General features: G+C 41.3%; 1 protein-coding gene across 1 annotated transcript in view; it reads left to right on the top strand.

Annotated features, from left to right (window-relative positions):
* Positions 1 to 18,355, top strand: part of cntn2 (contactin 2) — a 46,167-nt gene that overhangs the window by 16,907 nt on the left and 10,905 nt on the right. Inside the window, exons 10-13 of the mRNA XM_085353655.1 lie at positions 622 to 772; positions 3,944 to 4,071; positions 5,630 to 5,805; positions 18,117 to 18,237. Of these exons, the coding sequence (XP_085209781.1) occupies positions 622 to 772; positions 3,944 to 4,071; positions 5,630 to 5,805; positions 18,117 to 18,237 (576 nt within the window). The remainder of the gene's footprint in view (positions 1 to 621; positions 773 to 3,943; positions 4,072 to 5,629; positions 5,806 to 18,116; positions 18,238 to 18,355) is intronic.

Raw genomic sequence — 18,355 nt, 5'->3', positions numbered from 1 at the left:
AGCATGAGGTATAAATGTCCAGTAGGCTGGGTAGAGAGCTGCCAACGATGTGCTCCACACAATCCTCTGGAGGGGTCGAACACAGTTCCTGTGCTCAGTGTGATGGATCTTGTATGTCCAACCTGAGATCCATTGATCGGTTTGTGTGGTATGTGAGCTGTAGTGGGTCCAGTTTGGTCTGATGGTGGTGTTTTTAAAGCACTGTGGCACAACAGCTTGGCTCAGGGAGATGTTGAAAATGTCCGCTGGTTGGCACAGGCTCTGAGCACACGTCCAGGTATATTGTCTGGTCCAGTAACTTTTTGTGGGTTGACCCCAGCGAGAGTCCTTCTCACTGACTGTCACTGTCTCAGCATTCTCACTTATGTCTATGTGATAGACACAGATACCTGTTTCTTTAGTTACTGGCCCATAAATAGTACTCTTGTTACTTCAATCTATTCTACTTTTACCTGTAAAAAGGTGTATTGATAATTCCTAAAGACAACATAATAAAAGCATGCCATTACGTGTAAAAAAACGTATTAATTTTTCGTTGGATTAAAACAAACAGGAGATACAATTGACAGCAATGCACCACTCTCTTTTGTTCCCCTATCCTTGTGTGTCTCTTCCTTTCAGTTCAGGCTCCAGACTTCCGGTTGAATCCAGTAAGGAAGCTTATTCCAGCAGCTAGAGGGGGACAGGTGATGATTGATTGTCGCCCTCGAGCTGCCCCGAAGCCCAGTCTGTTCTGGAGTCGTGGAACAGAGTTGCTCACCAACAGCAGCAGGTATTTCCCTAGCTAAGCCAGTGTTACAGTTCATACTACAGTGTAAACAGCATGTATGGTCAACTACCATGGTCAGTAAAGTCGATCCTAGCACTGATTGTTTTGTGCACCCTCATGTAGCATCTCAGGCCAAAGTGTGATGCACACAGATGGCTGCAAAAGAACATTGGCTGCTTGGTCTTTCATTTTTGTAAGCTTCTATTCCATGAATAGTACAAGAACAACTGAAAGCAGTCTCACAGCTAGCTGAGGCCTGTTCCCATGCTATTCTATGATAAATGACACAGATAAAATATCTGTTGTTCCAAGCACTGAACTCATTGATTTGTATATTATTATTTTTAATGGAACTTTCAACACGAGGTCCAGAGAGATGTTGTTGCAAGTAAAGGAGTCTATCATACCAGTCAGAGTAGCCAAGTATATATAACCTATACTTAGAAAACAATATATAGACAGAGACAGTTTTGTTAATTTTAAGTTTTTGGAGATGGTAGACAATATACAAAATTGGCTGTAATAACATAACAATTAATATAGTACCTTTGTTAAATACCTTGAATTTAAATTTAAAGTGTGCACTTACCGTATTTTCTGCAATATAAGGATTATATATATATATAAAATCCTTTAATTTTCTCAAAGATCGACAGCGCACCTTATGTATGAATTCTGGTTGTGCTTACTGACCTCAAACTGATTTTATGTGCTACACGGCGCTCAAAAATCTGTCAAAAATGTTTTAGTATGACTTTGCTAAGCTTCGAAGCCGCACCGCTTGATGGATTGTTGGAGCATTACAGCTACTGTAGTCAGGAGCCTCGCGGAGTGATCTGGGTCCCAGACTCTGCCTGCTTCAAGTCCTAAACTCCTTCTTCTTGAGGTCCTAAAGTCAAACGAACACTGAGAGGTAAAAACAGTCTAAATTCTTCCATCTGTAATAAAATCATCAGTGTTGCTGCTTTACCAGGTGTAACTATTAAGTTTAACATGCAGGCATCCATGAAAACAGAATTTATTAAATATAACAGAGTTAGACGTTAGCAGGAAGTTAGCTCGCTAGCTTCCACCTAAACATGTTCTGACTGAGATTTTTCTGAAATAATTCAAACGTACAGCTCTGCTATCACTTCCAACATAAATGAAGACAGGAAACTAAACAGCAGTGACGTTTGTAGGGTTACTGAAGTTGGGCTAGCTGGTATATAATGATGTGCTACGTGATCGCTAGCGACACAGCTATGTTAGCATAACATAAACAGTGAAGCTGGAGGACGAACACTAACACTTTTCCACTTATAAAAGTTAACGTGAAGGTTCCTGATGGTTAGAGACAAATGCAATCGCATAGCAGGATGCTGTAAACGGACCAAACTTCAGTCAGAACAACTGAGATAATCCATCCACAATACGAGGTTAGTCATTAATATACTGCAACAACATGGGAATAGAGCCGCTGTGAGAGAATACAGCATTAATGAATCAATGGTACAGAAGTGGAGGAAGCAAGAAGAATGAGCTGAGTAAAGTTTGATTTATCTGACTGTTTTGTTTGCTTAATGCTCATAATCAGGTGCACCTTATGTATGAAAACAGACCCGTTCATTGACAGTCCACCTTATAATCCGTGCGCCTTATGGTCCAAAAAGTACGGTAGATTACATATTGATTGTTTGATTTAAAATTCACTTTAGTGGTGTACATTTATACACCTAATGATATATGTAAGTTTGTCATTCTTTCAAAAACTCATCTGCAAATGGTGTGAATTCAAAGTTGTTTGGCTACAATAATAGCAGACAAACTTTAAACCCTAGAGCTTGGAAAGAAACCGACTGGATTCATCCAAGAGGCTTCTTTAAATCTAAAACCAGTCCCAGGGATTGAAGCCCTAGTGGGGGTTGTCCCTTAAGAGTGTTGTTGACCTGTTTTAATCATGTGCCTCATTACATGAGCCAAGGTGTGAAAAAAGGCGTGGGTCATTACCAGGTTGGATGTTCCTGGTGACCAATTTCTTAGTTGACTAAATGAGGAAAAACATTTGAGTCTGAAACTAAGAAATACTAAGAACAATTTAATGGACAATGTCAAAATATAATAACAAAGGCATTTAAAAAAAACGAGTAATCACGTTCCGCTATAATGCTTAACTGTGCAGCACATCGCATCGTGCATTATGATCATTGTTCATAATGAGCATGTTAGCATGTTATACTCTAATTCCCAAAGAATGTACTCCTCATTGGCGAGTACAAAACTAGAACTCAACATCTCAGTGAGGTCAAATATCAGCTCTCTGACGTTTATATGTATTGCACAACAGCACTTGCCAAAAAGCATTCAACTTCAGCATATGGAACAATGTATGTGCCTCCCATGAAGAAGAAAAACACTCAAAATAAACCAATGTTATGTTTGTGCCTGTATACAAATATTGCATTTTGGGGAGAAAATAAATTTGAGCAAAGAAAAGTTTAATTTGAGCGTACGGCAGGGCAGTATGGCCAAAAATATTTATCACGATATATATTTGGAAATTTGCGATAACGATATAACTGACAACATAATTGACGTGAGACAAAATACTTTACAACTCCACAACTTTATTAGTGCAAAAAAAACCATCAATGTATTTTCACTGAAACAAGCAGCTGTTTTCTTCAGTAAAAATATAAAAATGTAACAGTGCAAATGCAAATTCCTCACTAACAAAAGGAATTTCCAGTAGAAACTGGCCGACATATCCTCAGCATAACCATGTATAACATCCACAACACTTAAAAGACTGATAAGTCTCGTACTGACTGTTGCGTTAGGTGACTTAAGTAGGTCACATGGTGGGAGAAGGACTCACAGTGGTTTCACCTGAAACCTCTGGTGGAAATGACACCTTGGCTCATGTGATGAGGTAAATGATAAATAGTATCGACTAAAGGGTCAACCCCTCTAGAGTTTAAATACCTGGGACTCTTAAACATTTGGTTTTAGCACTGAACACACCTCTTAGGCGAGGAAAGAAATGTCTTCACGAACCTTTAAGAAGTCCAGTCGCTGTCTTTCTTTCTTTCTAAGCTCCGTAGACAACTTGGAATAAGTTAAGTTTTCCATGTACAAACACATACAATGTTTTAGATTAAATTAAGGGTTATATTGTACTGTGTCTTTTCTCAGAATAGCAGTAACTCCAGATGGCATCTTGTGGATTTATAACATCAGCAGAGCAGATGAAGGAAAGTACACCTGCTTTGCTGAAAACTACCTCGGCAAAGCCAACAGTACTGGACACCTGTCTGTGAGAGGTACACAACTCAACAACTCAGCCATAAGTAACAAACAACCTCATGCCACATGTCAGTGAGTTGAAGCCTTTGTTCCTATTGCTAGTCGCTATAATCATCTCAAAGTCGAGATAAGCTTAACTGTGCACTTTGGATTGCTTGTGTTCTCTTCTGACACACGTCCATGAATTAATTATTTCATTGAAATGTAATTATGTTTGAAAACGCATTCTCGTAAATTAATAGAACTGAGTGGTCCTGAACCTTCGACTGTATCAAGCATGAACGAGACAATATATAACATTCAGACTCTGATGAATGCAAAAGGAGGAACTCAGGGTTCACTGTCTTAATCAAACTTAGTTTTGGCATGGAGACTGGAGGAGCCACAGATCAACCCACCAATTCAAAAAAGTGTATGTGAACTGGAGACTGCTGGAACACCAGTGTCCCTGTAATGAAAGGATATGAGTCCTCTAGTCCAGTGGTCCCCAACCTTTTTTGCGCTACGGACCGGTTTATGCCCGACAATATTTTCACGGACCGGCCTTTAAGGTGTCGCAGATAAATACAACAAAATAAAACTAGTACCGGTACCGAAAAAAAGAAGATTTATTCATAACACACGTGAAAAGACCCAGGAAAACCGAGTTAACGATAAAAACGATAACAAAATAACGCTGAAAACCGATAAAAACCCTGAAAACCAGACATTTCACACCTGAGCCTCGGTACCGCGGCCCGGTACCAAACGACTCACGGACCGGTACCGGTCCGAGAACCGGGGGTTGGGGACCGCTGCTCTAGTCCCACAGTGGTTGATTGTCTTGTGTTCACTACTGCGGCTCCTCCGAAAAAGAAAGCCTCCAATCAGAATTATTTGACCTGGTGACCTTAAATGCACACCTTAAGGCAGATAGCTGTTAACATGTTTGTTTATCCACCCTGACGAATCACCAGTAAAACACTTCTTCTTTTGATTACTATTTATTAAAGCATTGAATAATTAAAAAGTATCATGTACATGGAACTGGTCTGTTTAGAAAACCACAGGCGTAAAACACTCAGTCTTCCCAAAAGAGAGTGACCCCCTGGCAGAGTTTTACATGTGAACGTGCATCTGTCTATCTAACCGGTTCAATCTGGTGGGGAGAAGCTGCTGGTACCAGTTATCATGTCTACATCTGCCCCACACATTCTTACATTTTCACTGATATTTCTGCAGGTTTCTACATAATTATTCAATCAGTAAAAGATTTTTAATTATATTAATCCCAAATAATAATCAAACCCAACATTACCCCTCCAGATAAGCTGGAGAGGAAATGGTGTCTCATTTATTTAGAAGTTCTTCATTTATCCTGGAAAAAACGAGTTTGTTTGTCGATTTAAAAAACGCCCTCTGTAAGGCCAGGACATGTTGCACCGCTGACTGAAGAAAACAAGAAAGCATTTGAATGGTACACAAGAACATCTATGAATACATTTTCCAAACTGTCAGACTTGTTTATTTTTTATTTTGGTATCTTCAGACATTTGGACAAGGTCTTGCTAATCAGAACTATTTACCCCCTCACAGATGCCACCAAGATCACGCTGGCCCCTTCTAATGCCGACATAAATCAGGGCGAGAATGTGACGCTCCAGTGCCATGCCTCCCATGATGCAGCTATGGATCTTACCTTCACATGGTCTCTCAATGGTGTCCTTTTGGACCTGGAGAACTCTGCTGGGCCTTACCATCGGGTGGAGGGGGTGAGTCCTATAATGTTTGTGCTGAAAAGAAGGTTCTTGCGAAGATACTGCAGCTTGCCTACCAATCGGAAGGATGGTCGATCGATCTCCAGCTCCTCCTGTCTCTGTGTCAAAGTATTCCTGGGCAAAATACTGAAGCATGAGTGTGTATGCCTGGATGTATGTGACCTGTAGTAGAAAGAACTCTGAGTATTTAAATGGAGTGCTATATTAGTACCAGTGCAGGTTTGAAAGCCTGCAGAAAATTCTGATTTGGTAACTTCTATCATTCACTCTTGAGACTGTGATATTTAACTTTTAGCTTCATCAAGGTTTCAAGACACTATCTCTACTTTCAAGATTAGGCTTCAAACTTTCCTTTTTGCTAAAGCATATAGTTAGGGCTGGACCAGGTGACCCTGAATCCTCCCTTAGTTATGCTGCAATAGGTGTAGGCTGCCGGGGATTCCCATGATGCACTGGGTGTTTCTTCTTCACTCACTGTGTGTTAACAGACCTCTCTGCCCTGAATCATATCTGTTATTAACCTCTGGGAGTTTTTCCTTCCCACTGTCGCCAAAGTGCTGCTCATAGGGGGTCATTTGATTGTTGCGTTTTCTCTGTATGTATTATTGTAGGGTCAACCTTACAATACAAAGCACCTTGAGGCAACTGTTGTTGTGACTATATACATAAAATTGAATTGAGTTGAACTTAGACAGCACAGAAAATAGCAGCACAAATTTCAGTTTTGAGTTTTTATTGGTGCTTTAGGCTAACCCTAACCCTGTGCCATGGCGAGTAGCACTGTTACCTCGCAGAATGAAGGTCCTAGGTTCAAATCCGTCATCTGCCTGGAGTTTGCATGTTCTTCCCGTGTTTGTGTAGGTCCTCCTTTTGGTAGCTAGCTTCTTCCCACAGTCTGAAGACATGCCATTAGTAGTTAGGTAATTGGTGAGTCTAAATTTCCCATGAGTGTGAATGGTTGTGTGACAAACTGGTCACCTGTTAGCTACCTGTCCTCAGTGAGGAGAGCTTTAAAAGCAGAGCCAAAGGTGATTAGTAAAATCAGATTGAAACCATTCCAGTGCAGTCCCTCTGATGCCCACTAAGTCCTACAGCCAGGAGATAAGGACACCATAATATATGATATCAAAAGCAGAACCGAGGTCTAAAAGTACTAAAGCAGCAGATTTCCCAGAGTCAGTAATAGTTAAGAGGTCATTTCAGAATTTTAATTGCTGTGATGTGCTTTCCATCTTGATGCATGCTCAGTCATCCATGTTCCAAAGGTTGATTCAGTTCATCAGGGCGTCGCGTTTTCACTCATCAGGTGACGTCTTCAGTCTCAGCTGACTGCAGGTTTCAACCTTATAAACAGGACATTTGCACAGTGACTGAAACCAGCCCACTGAAGGAACAATGGGCTGGGAGGTCAGTTTCACGATCAATCATATGCAGACGGTGAGTAAGGGGGGACATTGATGATGTACTGTAAACCAGTGCATATGGATCAGCTTGACACATCCACAGAAGCACAAACTGGGTGTCACCAGATGTAGCGCCCAGTGAAGCAGAAGAATATCACATCAAGTAAATGCAGTTATCCCAGCTGGGAGGGCACCCAACGAAAGCTCCAGGCCGTCCAGGAGAGAAGGACAACTGCTGCCTAAGACAAAACCCTTAGTGATCCCTTGTAGCCCCTTTTCCAGTCGTTCATACTCAGATTGCTTGGATGAGTGACATTTTTTGAGGGCTAAATCCTCCCCTTGGCAAATTCTGGCTGTCACCATATCACCTGTCCCGAATTCAAGATCCAATTTAGGATAGGCTTTCAATTAGAACCTGCAAGCTTCTATTTCTGTTCATAATGTTCCATGGCCACATTTCAAAGCTCATCACTAAAGAAATATATAGGCAGGAAATGTGTGCCTTTGGTGTTTTCAGCTCCTCTTTTCCACAAATGGACCGCTGACCCGCAGTCCATCCTGTTTCTGTGTTTTCTCTTCTTCTACGTATGGTTTCTGCTTTTCCTGTTCCTAAGGCACTCAAATCTTAAAGTCAGGGTAAGTCAACATAAAGCTGGCATTCAAGATGGTGTTATCAAAGTCTCGTCTGTTTTAAGTCACATTTGTGCTCCTGTTAACAAGTGCTTCATCCTCTGAGCTGCATCAGCCTCCATCTCTTTATGCTATCCATTCACCATCCCGGTCTCCAGAGGCCCTGCAACCTTCTCGCAGGCCCTCCTCTCTCTCTAGCCTTTCTGCACTCTCATACTTGCCTCCCTCCTGATCTATGCCAGCCCTCCAGCCTGGTCTCAGGCTCTCACACTCGCCTCTCTGCTGGCCCGCTTTGGCCTTCCACCTTGAATGCAGGATCTCACACTCGCTTGCTTATCATGGAAACACAAAGACTTTAGATGCAACTGAAAAGCCTATCAAACCTTCCTGCAGAGAGATTTTCCAGGTGACGCTATTTCTGAGAATTGATTGGTCAGTAGGCGGTGATTTCATGCCTAGTCTGCTCGTCTGAGTTTACACTGAAGTTACTGGGATAAGCCAAAATCCAGGCCTCTGGTCACACATGTTAGGGTGAATGAATCCAGATAAAAGAAAGAGATCCACTTGTTCCTCCAATTAAATGCTAGCAAACATTGCATGTAGCTTCAGTCTAAATAAATAGGTTACACACACAGATCTATGCTTGTTAGAAGGATGCAGTGAATGTTAGTTTGAGCTTTGAAGTATTTGTGGATAATCATAATAAAAAAGGAATATCACCAGAATCCTTTCATTTTTTTTAAACAGGGCTTTGATCGTGAAACGTGCAGGTGTGGCAGAAGTTTAATTAACAAAGTCCACAGACACAGTCAGCTGTAATCGACACCTTTATTCTGGTGTGGATGAGAGCGAGTGGGCCTTCAGCAGGGCGCTGCTACGCTGGTCCCCCCCAAGGTGCCAAGAACAAAAGGCTCCACCATCTGTTTAACCCGATAAACGGTGCCCGGATGTCTCCAACTGTCTCACGACCGTGTGCAATAAACACATATGTGATATAATCAATAAATAGGTATTTCCATCACACAGATTTGCAGTGACCCAGTCTGTTCAGTCTTTGGTTCACAGCTCGGCAGCTTGTCTGAAACAAGCGTGACAGAAAACTGCTGCTCCATGAAAATGTAGTTTCACCTGAATTTATTTTGTAAAGAAACCAAAATTCCAAAACACTGAAAGAAACTATCCGGTTGTTCAGGGATGACACGACGAATCCTACTTCCGGACCTAAAGTAGTCTGCGTTTAATATGGCTTTTGTGTTGTTAACATGTTTAATGTTTTGTATTTTCTTCTATTTGATCTCAAAAAGCTCCTAAAACAGTCAGTGATCCCTGTTGACCTCCCTCGGCTTTTATTACCGCTAATCATTTATTTAAGCTCAGTTTTTAAAACCTTAGGATGTAGCTACAGCCCAGCCCATGCAGTAGTATATGAATGACTAACCTCGTATTGTGGATGGATTATCTCAGTTGTTCTCCTGGCTGAAGTTTGGTCCTTTTACAGCATCCTGCCATGCGATTACATTTGTTCCTGACCACCGAGAACACTCACGTTAACTTTTATCGAGTGGGAAAAAAGTTAGCGTGTTTATATTATGCTAACATAGCTGTGTCGCTAGCGGTCTCGTAGCACATCATTATATACCAGCTAGCCCAACTTCAGTAACCCTACAAACGTCACTGCTGTTTAGTTTTCTGTCTTCATTTATGTTGGAAGTGATAACAGAGCTGTACGTTTGAATTTGTTTCCAAAACCCCGCAGTCAGGACATGCTATATTGTATTTAGATAGAAGCTAGCGAGCTAACTTCCTGCTAACTTCTAACTCCGTTAAATGTCATAAATTCCGTTTTCATGGATGCCTGGATGTTAAACTCAATTGTTACACCTGGTAGAGCAGAACGCTGATCATTTTATTAAATATGAAAGACTTTAGACAGTTTTTCAACTCTCAGTAATGCCATAGTGATCGTTTGATATATGGACCTGCAGCGGAGTTTAGGCCCAGACACGGCTAGTGACGTCAGACTGAACAACCGGATAACAATAAATAATAATAGATTTTATTTATAGGCGCCTTTCAGACCCCCAAGGTCACCTCACAGTAGCACGTAAACAATACCATAAAAAACATAAGAAAAATGTATATATAGCAAACATGGCAGATAAAATTTAGACATAAACAGTCATAAAAGTATAAAAGCAAATATAAAAACTGAGCAGGTAAAAATGGCCTAAGACAGATCAGGTGTATGCAATTCTAAACAGATGAGTTTTGAGTAGTGATTTAAAAGTGGTGAGACAGTGTGTGGTCCGGAGAGCAAGTGGGAGTGCATCCAAAGTCTCGGGGCAGAACAACTAAAGGCTCTGAGTCCCATGGTAGTCAGGCGAGCAGGTGGAACTGACAGAAGGGAAGCTGAGGAAGAGCGGAGTGTACGAAGGGGCGAGGATGTGTGGAGAAGATCGGATAGATATGGAGGAGCGAGGTTATGAAGCGCTTTGAAAGTGAGAAGCAGGATCTTGACACGGAGGTGAACTGGGAGCCAATGGAGCTGTTTAAGAACTGGTGTTATATGTTCAGTGGATCTAGTTCTGGAAATAATACGAGCAGCTGTATTTTGAACCAACTGCAGTTTATGGATGATTTATGAGGTAAACCATAGAGAAGAGAATTACAGCAATCCAGATGAGATGTGACGAGAGCATTGACAAGTATGGCGGTACTGTGTGGTGTGAGTGAGGGACGAAGAGTAGAGCTGGGTGTCATCTGCGTAGCAGTGAAACTGGATGTTATGCTTCCTAAAAATATTACCTAGGGGTAGGAGATAGATGATAAAAAGTAAAGGACCCAGGACAGAGCCTTGGGGTTCACCAGAATTAACTGGAGTAGATGCTGATCTGTGAGGGAGTAACTGAACAAACTGTGAGCAGCCAGAGAGATAAGAGGTAAACCAGGCGAGTGCTGTACCATTGATGCCAATAGATGCTAATCTGTGAAGAAAGATGCGGTGGGAGATAGTGTCAAAAGCTGCTGTAAGGTCGAGAATGAAGATGGAGATGAGTCCAGAGTCAGCTGCAAGCAGAAGATCATTGGTGATTTTTACTAGAGATGTTTCTGTGCTGTGACATGAACGGAAGCCGGACTGAAACTGTTCGTACAAGTTATTTCCAGTGAGATGACGATGAACCTGTGCAGCCACTATCTTTTCAAGAATTTTTGCTAAGAAAGGGAGATTTGAAATTGGCCTGAAATTATTTAGATTGGAGGGATCTGAACCGTTCTTTTTTAGTATGGGAGTTATTATTGCAGTTTTAAGGGAAGAAGGAACAGAACCAGATATAAGAGAGGAGTGTACGATATTAGCAATCAGTGGGGCAAGAGACGGGAATGAGAGTTTGACCAGAATTGTCGGCAGTGGATCAAGTTTACACGATGACGACTTTAAGTTTGTAATTATGGAAGATGGCTGAGTTATTGTGGGAAGTTCAAAATTGGACAGAGAGGATGACAGCTGAGAAGGACAAAAAATGCAGATACATTTGACCATATCACAGGACGAGGGCAAGTGTTGATGAAGATTCTCAGTCTTGGTGTAAAACAAGTCCATAAATTCTGAATCCTATCCTGGCCATTTGTGGCCACTTTGCTTTTCGCTTTTCAACCATTTTTGTTCTGTTAATGCCAGTGGAATGAAACTTCCCAAAGGTGTGTATTTTTGTCAGATTTTTTCATTTTCAACATCAGCTCCTTAATAATGTCAATAATATTCACTATACACTAAATAGTTCCTCTGGGTTCTATCGTGGCCATTTGTGGCCAATTGAAACCCATTATAACCACCTTTTTTGATTCCTTGTTACTGACAGTACTATATCATGCAATTTAGGTAAAATTGCTTTCATTCTAAAGTCAACACATGAAAATTGTAGTTTTTAATGTTTTTTACCAAATGACATCATTTACCCATTTTTGGCCAAGCAAGCAATTTCATGTAATATTCTGAGTTTCTAGTAGCAGCCTTTGATGGCCTACCACACTCCAATGGACCAAAATAATGAAACAATTTTGACATAGGTTTGATCTTAAGGATCTAATAGTTTGTGTTTATGCATGACATTGCAGTACAAACATGTATTTGCAAGATAGACTGGAATAAATTCAAACATTACATAGGCTGCAGTGAATTTTTGTGGATGCAGGATATTGAGCTTTGAGGTTCCCAGTCACTTAGCTTTGAAGCACATGCTAAAAGCACTTTTACTCTTGTATTTTTCATCAAAAGATACCATACCCAAAATATTAACTCTAGAAATAAAAACAAAAACAAAACCTGCAGCTGCAGCTGGAGCGCAAACAACAACAAACACTGTTTGTAAACGTGTCCTGGAGTTTATGCAGGTGCAGACAGAGCTACTGCTGTAAGTAAGCCTAACAGCTTCCAGATCATTTATTCTGGCAATATGGCAAGAAGGTCATCACTGCTTCAAGCACTGCCTATATGATCTGGTCAGAGAGCAAGGACAGCAGCAGTCATCTGTCCTTGAAGAAAATACATCTGCCCAAGATGAAGAAACCTGCTCTCCAGAAGATGAGGGGACAATCTTCAAAGAGGCTGACTGCATCACCACTGATGAGTTCTAGCCAGTGCCCGAATCCTCTTCTTTGGGGGAGGATTGGGGTTGGGGGGCATGGAGGTGGAGCCCCCCCCCCCCCCCCCCCCAATGATTGGAGGGCTCCACTCACTCCACTCCACTCCACTCCAGACCACTGGAGGGCTCCACTCACACCCAGTTCTCAGGAAGTGTTGTTGTTGTGTTTTGGAGTGAAAGTGTTGAGTTCTGTGGTGATGAGCAATAAACGAGCAGTGTTTATTGAGAGCTCTCGTGTCGTCTGCGTTTACCTCCACATTGGTGACCCCTGACTCGAACATGCTGCAGTCCGATGGTGGCGCAGACTCCGCTCTGGATGCATCAGCAGCGCCAGCCCTCTGCCTCCGGCTGCAGCTACGTTTGCTGTGGCGCAAACGTCCTACCTTGTCAGAACACCGGACTTTTGGCTTCACGATCCCCCGTCATGGTTCGTGCACGTGGAGGCCCAGTTCTCCCTTCGTGACATCTCGGCTGACGACACGAAATATCACCACGTGGTGGCTTTTCTCGACCCGCTAGCAACCCGTCGTGCGTTGACGCTCCTCCGGGACCCACCCACCCGAGTACGCCGCTCCTAAGGAGCTTCTTCTTCGGTGCTATGCCCTCACCGACGCAGAGCGAGCCGAGAAGCTCCTCTCCCTCTCAGGCCTGGGTGGTGGTACGGCTCTCGAACTGATGGCGCACATGCTGTCCTTTCTCGGACCGGACGACGGGGGATTTCTCTTCGCCCACATTTTCCTCAGACAGCTGCCGGCGTTCGTGAGAGCCGGCCTCGCCAACTCTCCGCTTCCGGGCACGAAGGATTATCGCTCCCTGGCTGAGGACACGGATCGTATTCAAGTATTCAAGTATTTATTTTTATTGTCATTGTCAAAGAACAATGAAATTGCGTTCTCCGGCTCAATATTGAGCTCTTTTATTTGGTCACTAAATTGCCTCACTGGCCACTAACACACCATGTGTGACATTGCTTTTGGCCATTCATCTCCTCCTCCCCCCCCAAACAAAAGAAAGAATAAATACATAAATAAATAAAGTAAAAATAAATCATTGTAACAGTTACTGTTACTGACCTGCAATGATGATAAAAAAACATATTAGGTTTCACCATTTATATGCTAAAAGATGTGAACTTTATTACTATTTTTACTATAATAATACATAGCCTGACTGGTATTCAAAGGGTATAATATCAGAATTTGAATTATATTTTGGTTTTTATGACTAGAAGCGGTGCTAATTTAAAAAATCAAGTCAATGAAAGTAGAAAAATGTTTTAATATATATGAATTTTATAGCATTTTGTAAATGTAAACAGGGGGTGGCCATTTTTGGCCACGAACAAGCTGAGAGGGATTTTTTTTTGTTTTTCTCTCACTGCACAAAAAAACCAAGATGCATAAAACTCATTGATACTTTTAATTATTGCTATGCATCTAACCTCCATCATGGTTAGAAAATAAATCAGTTTGCATGTATTATTTAGAAAAAAATGGGGATTTTATGCTTTTATCCCTATGCAAATCATTACAATTATGTGATTTAACTGGTATTTAAAGGGTTAAAATTATGAATTTGATTGAAATTTTGATTTTCATGAACAGCCCTGATGCTAATCTAAAAAATCATGTAAAAAAAACTGGACATTTATAGCATTTTGTAAATGTAAACAAGGGGTGGCCACTTTTGGCCACCAACAGTCTGAAAGGTTTTTTTTATGTTTTTCTGCCACTGCAGAAAAAAACAATGTTGCATAAATGTCATTGATGGTGTTAATTATTGCTATGCATCTAACCTTCATCATGGTTAGCAAATAAATCAGATGGCATGTATTATTTAGAAAAAAAAACTGGGATTTTATGATTTTCTCTATTTATGAGTTGTTATGATTATGTGCTCTAACTGGTATTTAAAGGGTTAAATTTCAGAATTTTAATGAAATTTTGATTTTGATGAACAGCCCTGATGCTAGTCTAAAAAATCATGTAAAAAAAACTGGACATTTTTCTTAATATATAATAATTTTATAGCATTTTGTAAATGTAAACAAGGGGTGGCCATTTTTGGCCACGAACAGTCTGAAAGGGTTTTTTATGTTTTTGCTCTCTCTGCACTAAAATAACAATGCATTATAATCAATGTTGATGTGAATCAATTACATGCCCCAGACTCTACTATTAATAATACAAGAAATTTCAGTAGCAATGCAATTATATAAAATTGCGAGATTTGAGGTTGTCGTCCAGCTGGTGCAGTGGACAAACAAACTGGTGTTTAAAGGGTTAAAATATAAAAAAGTAATAATTATTTTATATTTATGGAAAGAACTGAAGTTACTTAAAAGCTTTATGCAAAAAAAAATGGCAACAAAACAAAATTAATAAAAAATTACAGACCTAATCTGTAGGTGGCCACTTGTGGCCACGAACAAGCTGAAAGGGTGGTGTTTTTGAACAGATTCAGAGGGTTAAGGGAAGAAGGAACAGAACCAGATATAAGAGAGGAGTGTACGATATTAGCAATCAGTGGGGCAAGAGACGGGAATGAGAGTTTGACCAGAATTGTCGGCAGTGGATCAAGTTTACACGATGACGACTTTAAGTTTGTAATTATGGAAGATGGCTGAGTTATTGTGGGAAGTTCAAAATTGGACAGAGAGGATGACAGCTGAGAAGGACAAAAAATGCAGATACATTTGACCATATCACAGGACGAGGGCAAGTGTTGATGAAGATTCTCAGTCTTGGTGTAAAACAAGTCCATAAATTTGTTGCAGACTGGCAGAGTGTGTATGTATGGCAAAGGTATCTGGGGGTTTAACAGTATTGTGTAATGTAGAAAACAAAGTGCGAGTGTTTCCTTCAGCGGATTCAATAACAGAGGTGTAGTAAGCAGATTTAGCATGATGAATAGCTTCTTTATAGTGTTGTATATGACTGAGATACATGTCCTTGTGAATAGTAAGTCCTGTTTTCCTGGAGAGACGTTCCAGGCGGCGTCCAGTAGCTTTAAGTTGGCGAAGTTCAGATGAGTACCATGGTGCAGAGCGAGAGAAAGAAACAGTTCAAGTTTTTTGGGGAGCTAAGGTATCTAAGAGGTTGATAAGTTCATTGTTATAGTGAGATAGCAGGTCGTCTATGGAAGCTGAGGCATCAATGGTAGGTAAGTTATTAATGCCATGGGAAAGAGCTGATAGATCAATGCCCCTAATATTTCTAAAAGTAATTGAGCGGTTTTGTTTATTTTTGTATAGTGGGAGACTAACACTGAATAAAACGAATTTATGGTCTGAAAGAGGCCAAAACAGCACAGTTCTTAGGGGTGACACCAATGCAGCAAACAAGATCCAAAATGTGTCCTTTGGAGTGTTTGGGAACGTTCATATATTGGTGTAAGCCAAAATTGTCCAGACAGCATATAAAATCTCTTGTGGCTGAGTTTGATGTGTTGTCCATGTTAAAAGCAGTAGTATATTTGGAGATAAGAGCAGGGTTTCAGCGAGAAAGTTAGAAAAAGCAGTTAAAAAGTCAGAGTTGATTTTAGGTGGACTGAACTGCTATAGGCGATCTAGTTACTTCATTAATGAATATAACGGTGGCATAACTCACAGGTATATGCTTTTAAATGAGATTAATGTCTATTTCACGTCCCTGCTCCTTACATTTAACTGTTTCATGAAAGTTGATGTAATAAGATGTTGCTATAAAGGTCTAGCTCAGGGGTCGACAACCTGCGGCTCCGGAGCCGCGGCTCTTTAGTCCTTACACTGCGGCTCCACGTGGTTTGGGAAAATAAATTAGAAGTATTTAGCTGAAGTGTATTTTATTTATGTTCTTTTATAACTTGTAGTTCTAAATTGAAAGATTATTGTGATATTAAAATATAAAAATAAAATTATATTCTATTATTATCGCTCAAAATAAGCGTCACATCAGCTCCACCGTGAACTGTGTTAAAACAAACACGCTCACGCCTCACAGACGACAGCTTACAGTCCTGTAAAGATAAAGTGACTTCGTACAGCCCCGACCTGCAGACGCTGTGCGCAGAGGTTCAGGAGCAGACGTCCCGTTGTAAACATATCACAGCAGACCCGACGATGTTTCCATGAACGCGCTTTTCAGCATCTCTTTATTGACCACTGTTCACACACGGTTGCTGTGCGCACACAGCCGGCTGTAGCTTTGCAGCTCACAGCCCGACACACACCAACACAACAGCACAGGCGTTAAGGCGGCGAGGCATGATTGCGGGTGCCGCTCAGGTGTGTCGCCTCCCCTGCAGCGGTGCAGCAGACCACGCCCCGCCACACACATTAACCAGGTAAAATACATATTTAGGCAGAATTCTGCAAATATCTATTTTTCATTGTTTATATCTTTTTTATATATATATATATATATCTTTTTTAAAAGTCAGGTCAAGGCTCCAAAAGCCCAAAGGCGATATAAGGGCGGCTCACAGCAGTTTTTGTTTGCTGGATCATTTTAGTTCAGCTTTCCTTTTGTTATATTTCTTTAAGAGTTCAAAATGTGTTAGTTACATAAATAAAATGTAATTTTCTCTGTAGCACTTCATGGATGTCATAAGCAGCACACCTTAGTTGTTCACACAAAGCATAAAGGTAAAAAACAGTATATACAGTGTTATCTTCATCTTAGATGTCACAAAGTATTTGTGGCTCCCAGAGTTTTCTTTTGCGTGGAAACCGGCTCCAAACGGCTCTTTGGGTCTTAAAGGTCGTGACCCCTGAACTAGCTTAAAACTGGCTGCAGTGTCTTGGCTAGCTATTGTCAGGGCTAAGGATAGGCTGCATACCTAGCTGTTCTTTAGCATGTTTAAGTTCCAGTTTCATTGAAGCTTTTGAATGCACATGACCTGAGCACTGAAGAAATAGCATCTTTTCCTCATAATAAACATGTTCTTTGTATTAAACCTCCAGTACCGATATCACTTATCCAGTCGCTTTCCCTCAGCTTTCACTCTGGTTCTTGGTCTGTGCAGATGCTTGCAAAGAACTGAAGTTGTGTTATCAGCATATGCAGTTGTTTCGGCCCTGGATGCTTTTCCACGTTTTTTATCTCGTCTTTGCACAATAAAAATAAATGTCCATGTCCACGCTCTGGACTCACTGTTTTTCTCCTCTGACACCTGAAATGAAATCAGCTGATCAGAGTGAGAGCAAGAACTGACAAGTGGGAATTGGAGTACTGGGAACCAGTTTTCTTCAAGAATCCGATTCCCCAAATATACTCAGAATGACCGAACTCCACTTAGACTCATGACATTTGTTTTCTTTCTGTGTGTGTGTGTGTGTGTGTGTGTGTGTGTGTGTGTCTGTGTGTGTGTCTGTGTGTGTCTGTGTGTGTGTGTGTGTGTGTGTGTGTGTGTGTGTGTGTGTGTCTGTCTCTCTGTGTGTGTGTGTGTGTGTCTGTGTGTGTGTGTGTGTGTGTGTGTCTGTGTGTGTGTGTGTGTCTGTGTGTGTGTGTGTGTGTGTGTGTGTGTCTGTGTGTGTGTGTGTGTGTGTCTGTGTGTGTGTGTGTGTGTGTGTGTGTGTGTGTGTGTGTGTGTGTGTGTGTGTGTCTGTCTCTGTGTGTGTGTGTGTGTGTGTGTGTGTGTGTCCTTTCAGAAGGAAAACACTGGTGACCTGTTGATTGTGAGGGCTCAGCTGAGCCAGGCGGGGACGTACGTGTGCACAGCTCAGACCGTGGTGGACAGCGCCGCAGCCTCAGCTAAGCTGGTGGTTCGAGGTGAAACAGCTGTCCTCTGATGTCATACTCTCACTACTCTGCATTTACATAATAAGGCCTGTTTTGGTTTTGCTATATAAAACCCTGTGAGGTGACTGTTGTTGTGATTTGTATAAAT

The sequence above is a fragment of the Diplotaxodon limnothrissa genome, linkage group LG5, assembly GCF_057381915.1.
Source record: "Diplotaxodon limnothrissa isolate DT_005_m linkage group LG5, D_limnothrissa_male_GT1.1, whole genome shotgun sequence".
Taxonomy (NCBI): Eukaryota; Metazoa; Chordata; class Actinopteri; order Cichliformes; family Cichlidae; genus Diplotaxodon; species Diplotaxodon limnothrissa.
Note: the sequence above shows the minus strand (reverse complement) of the source record. Positions and strands in the feature narration are given on the sequence as shown.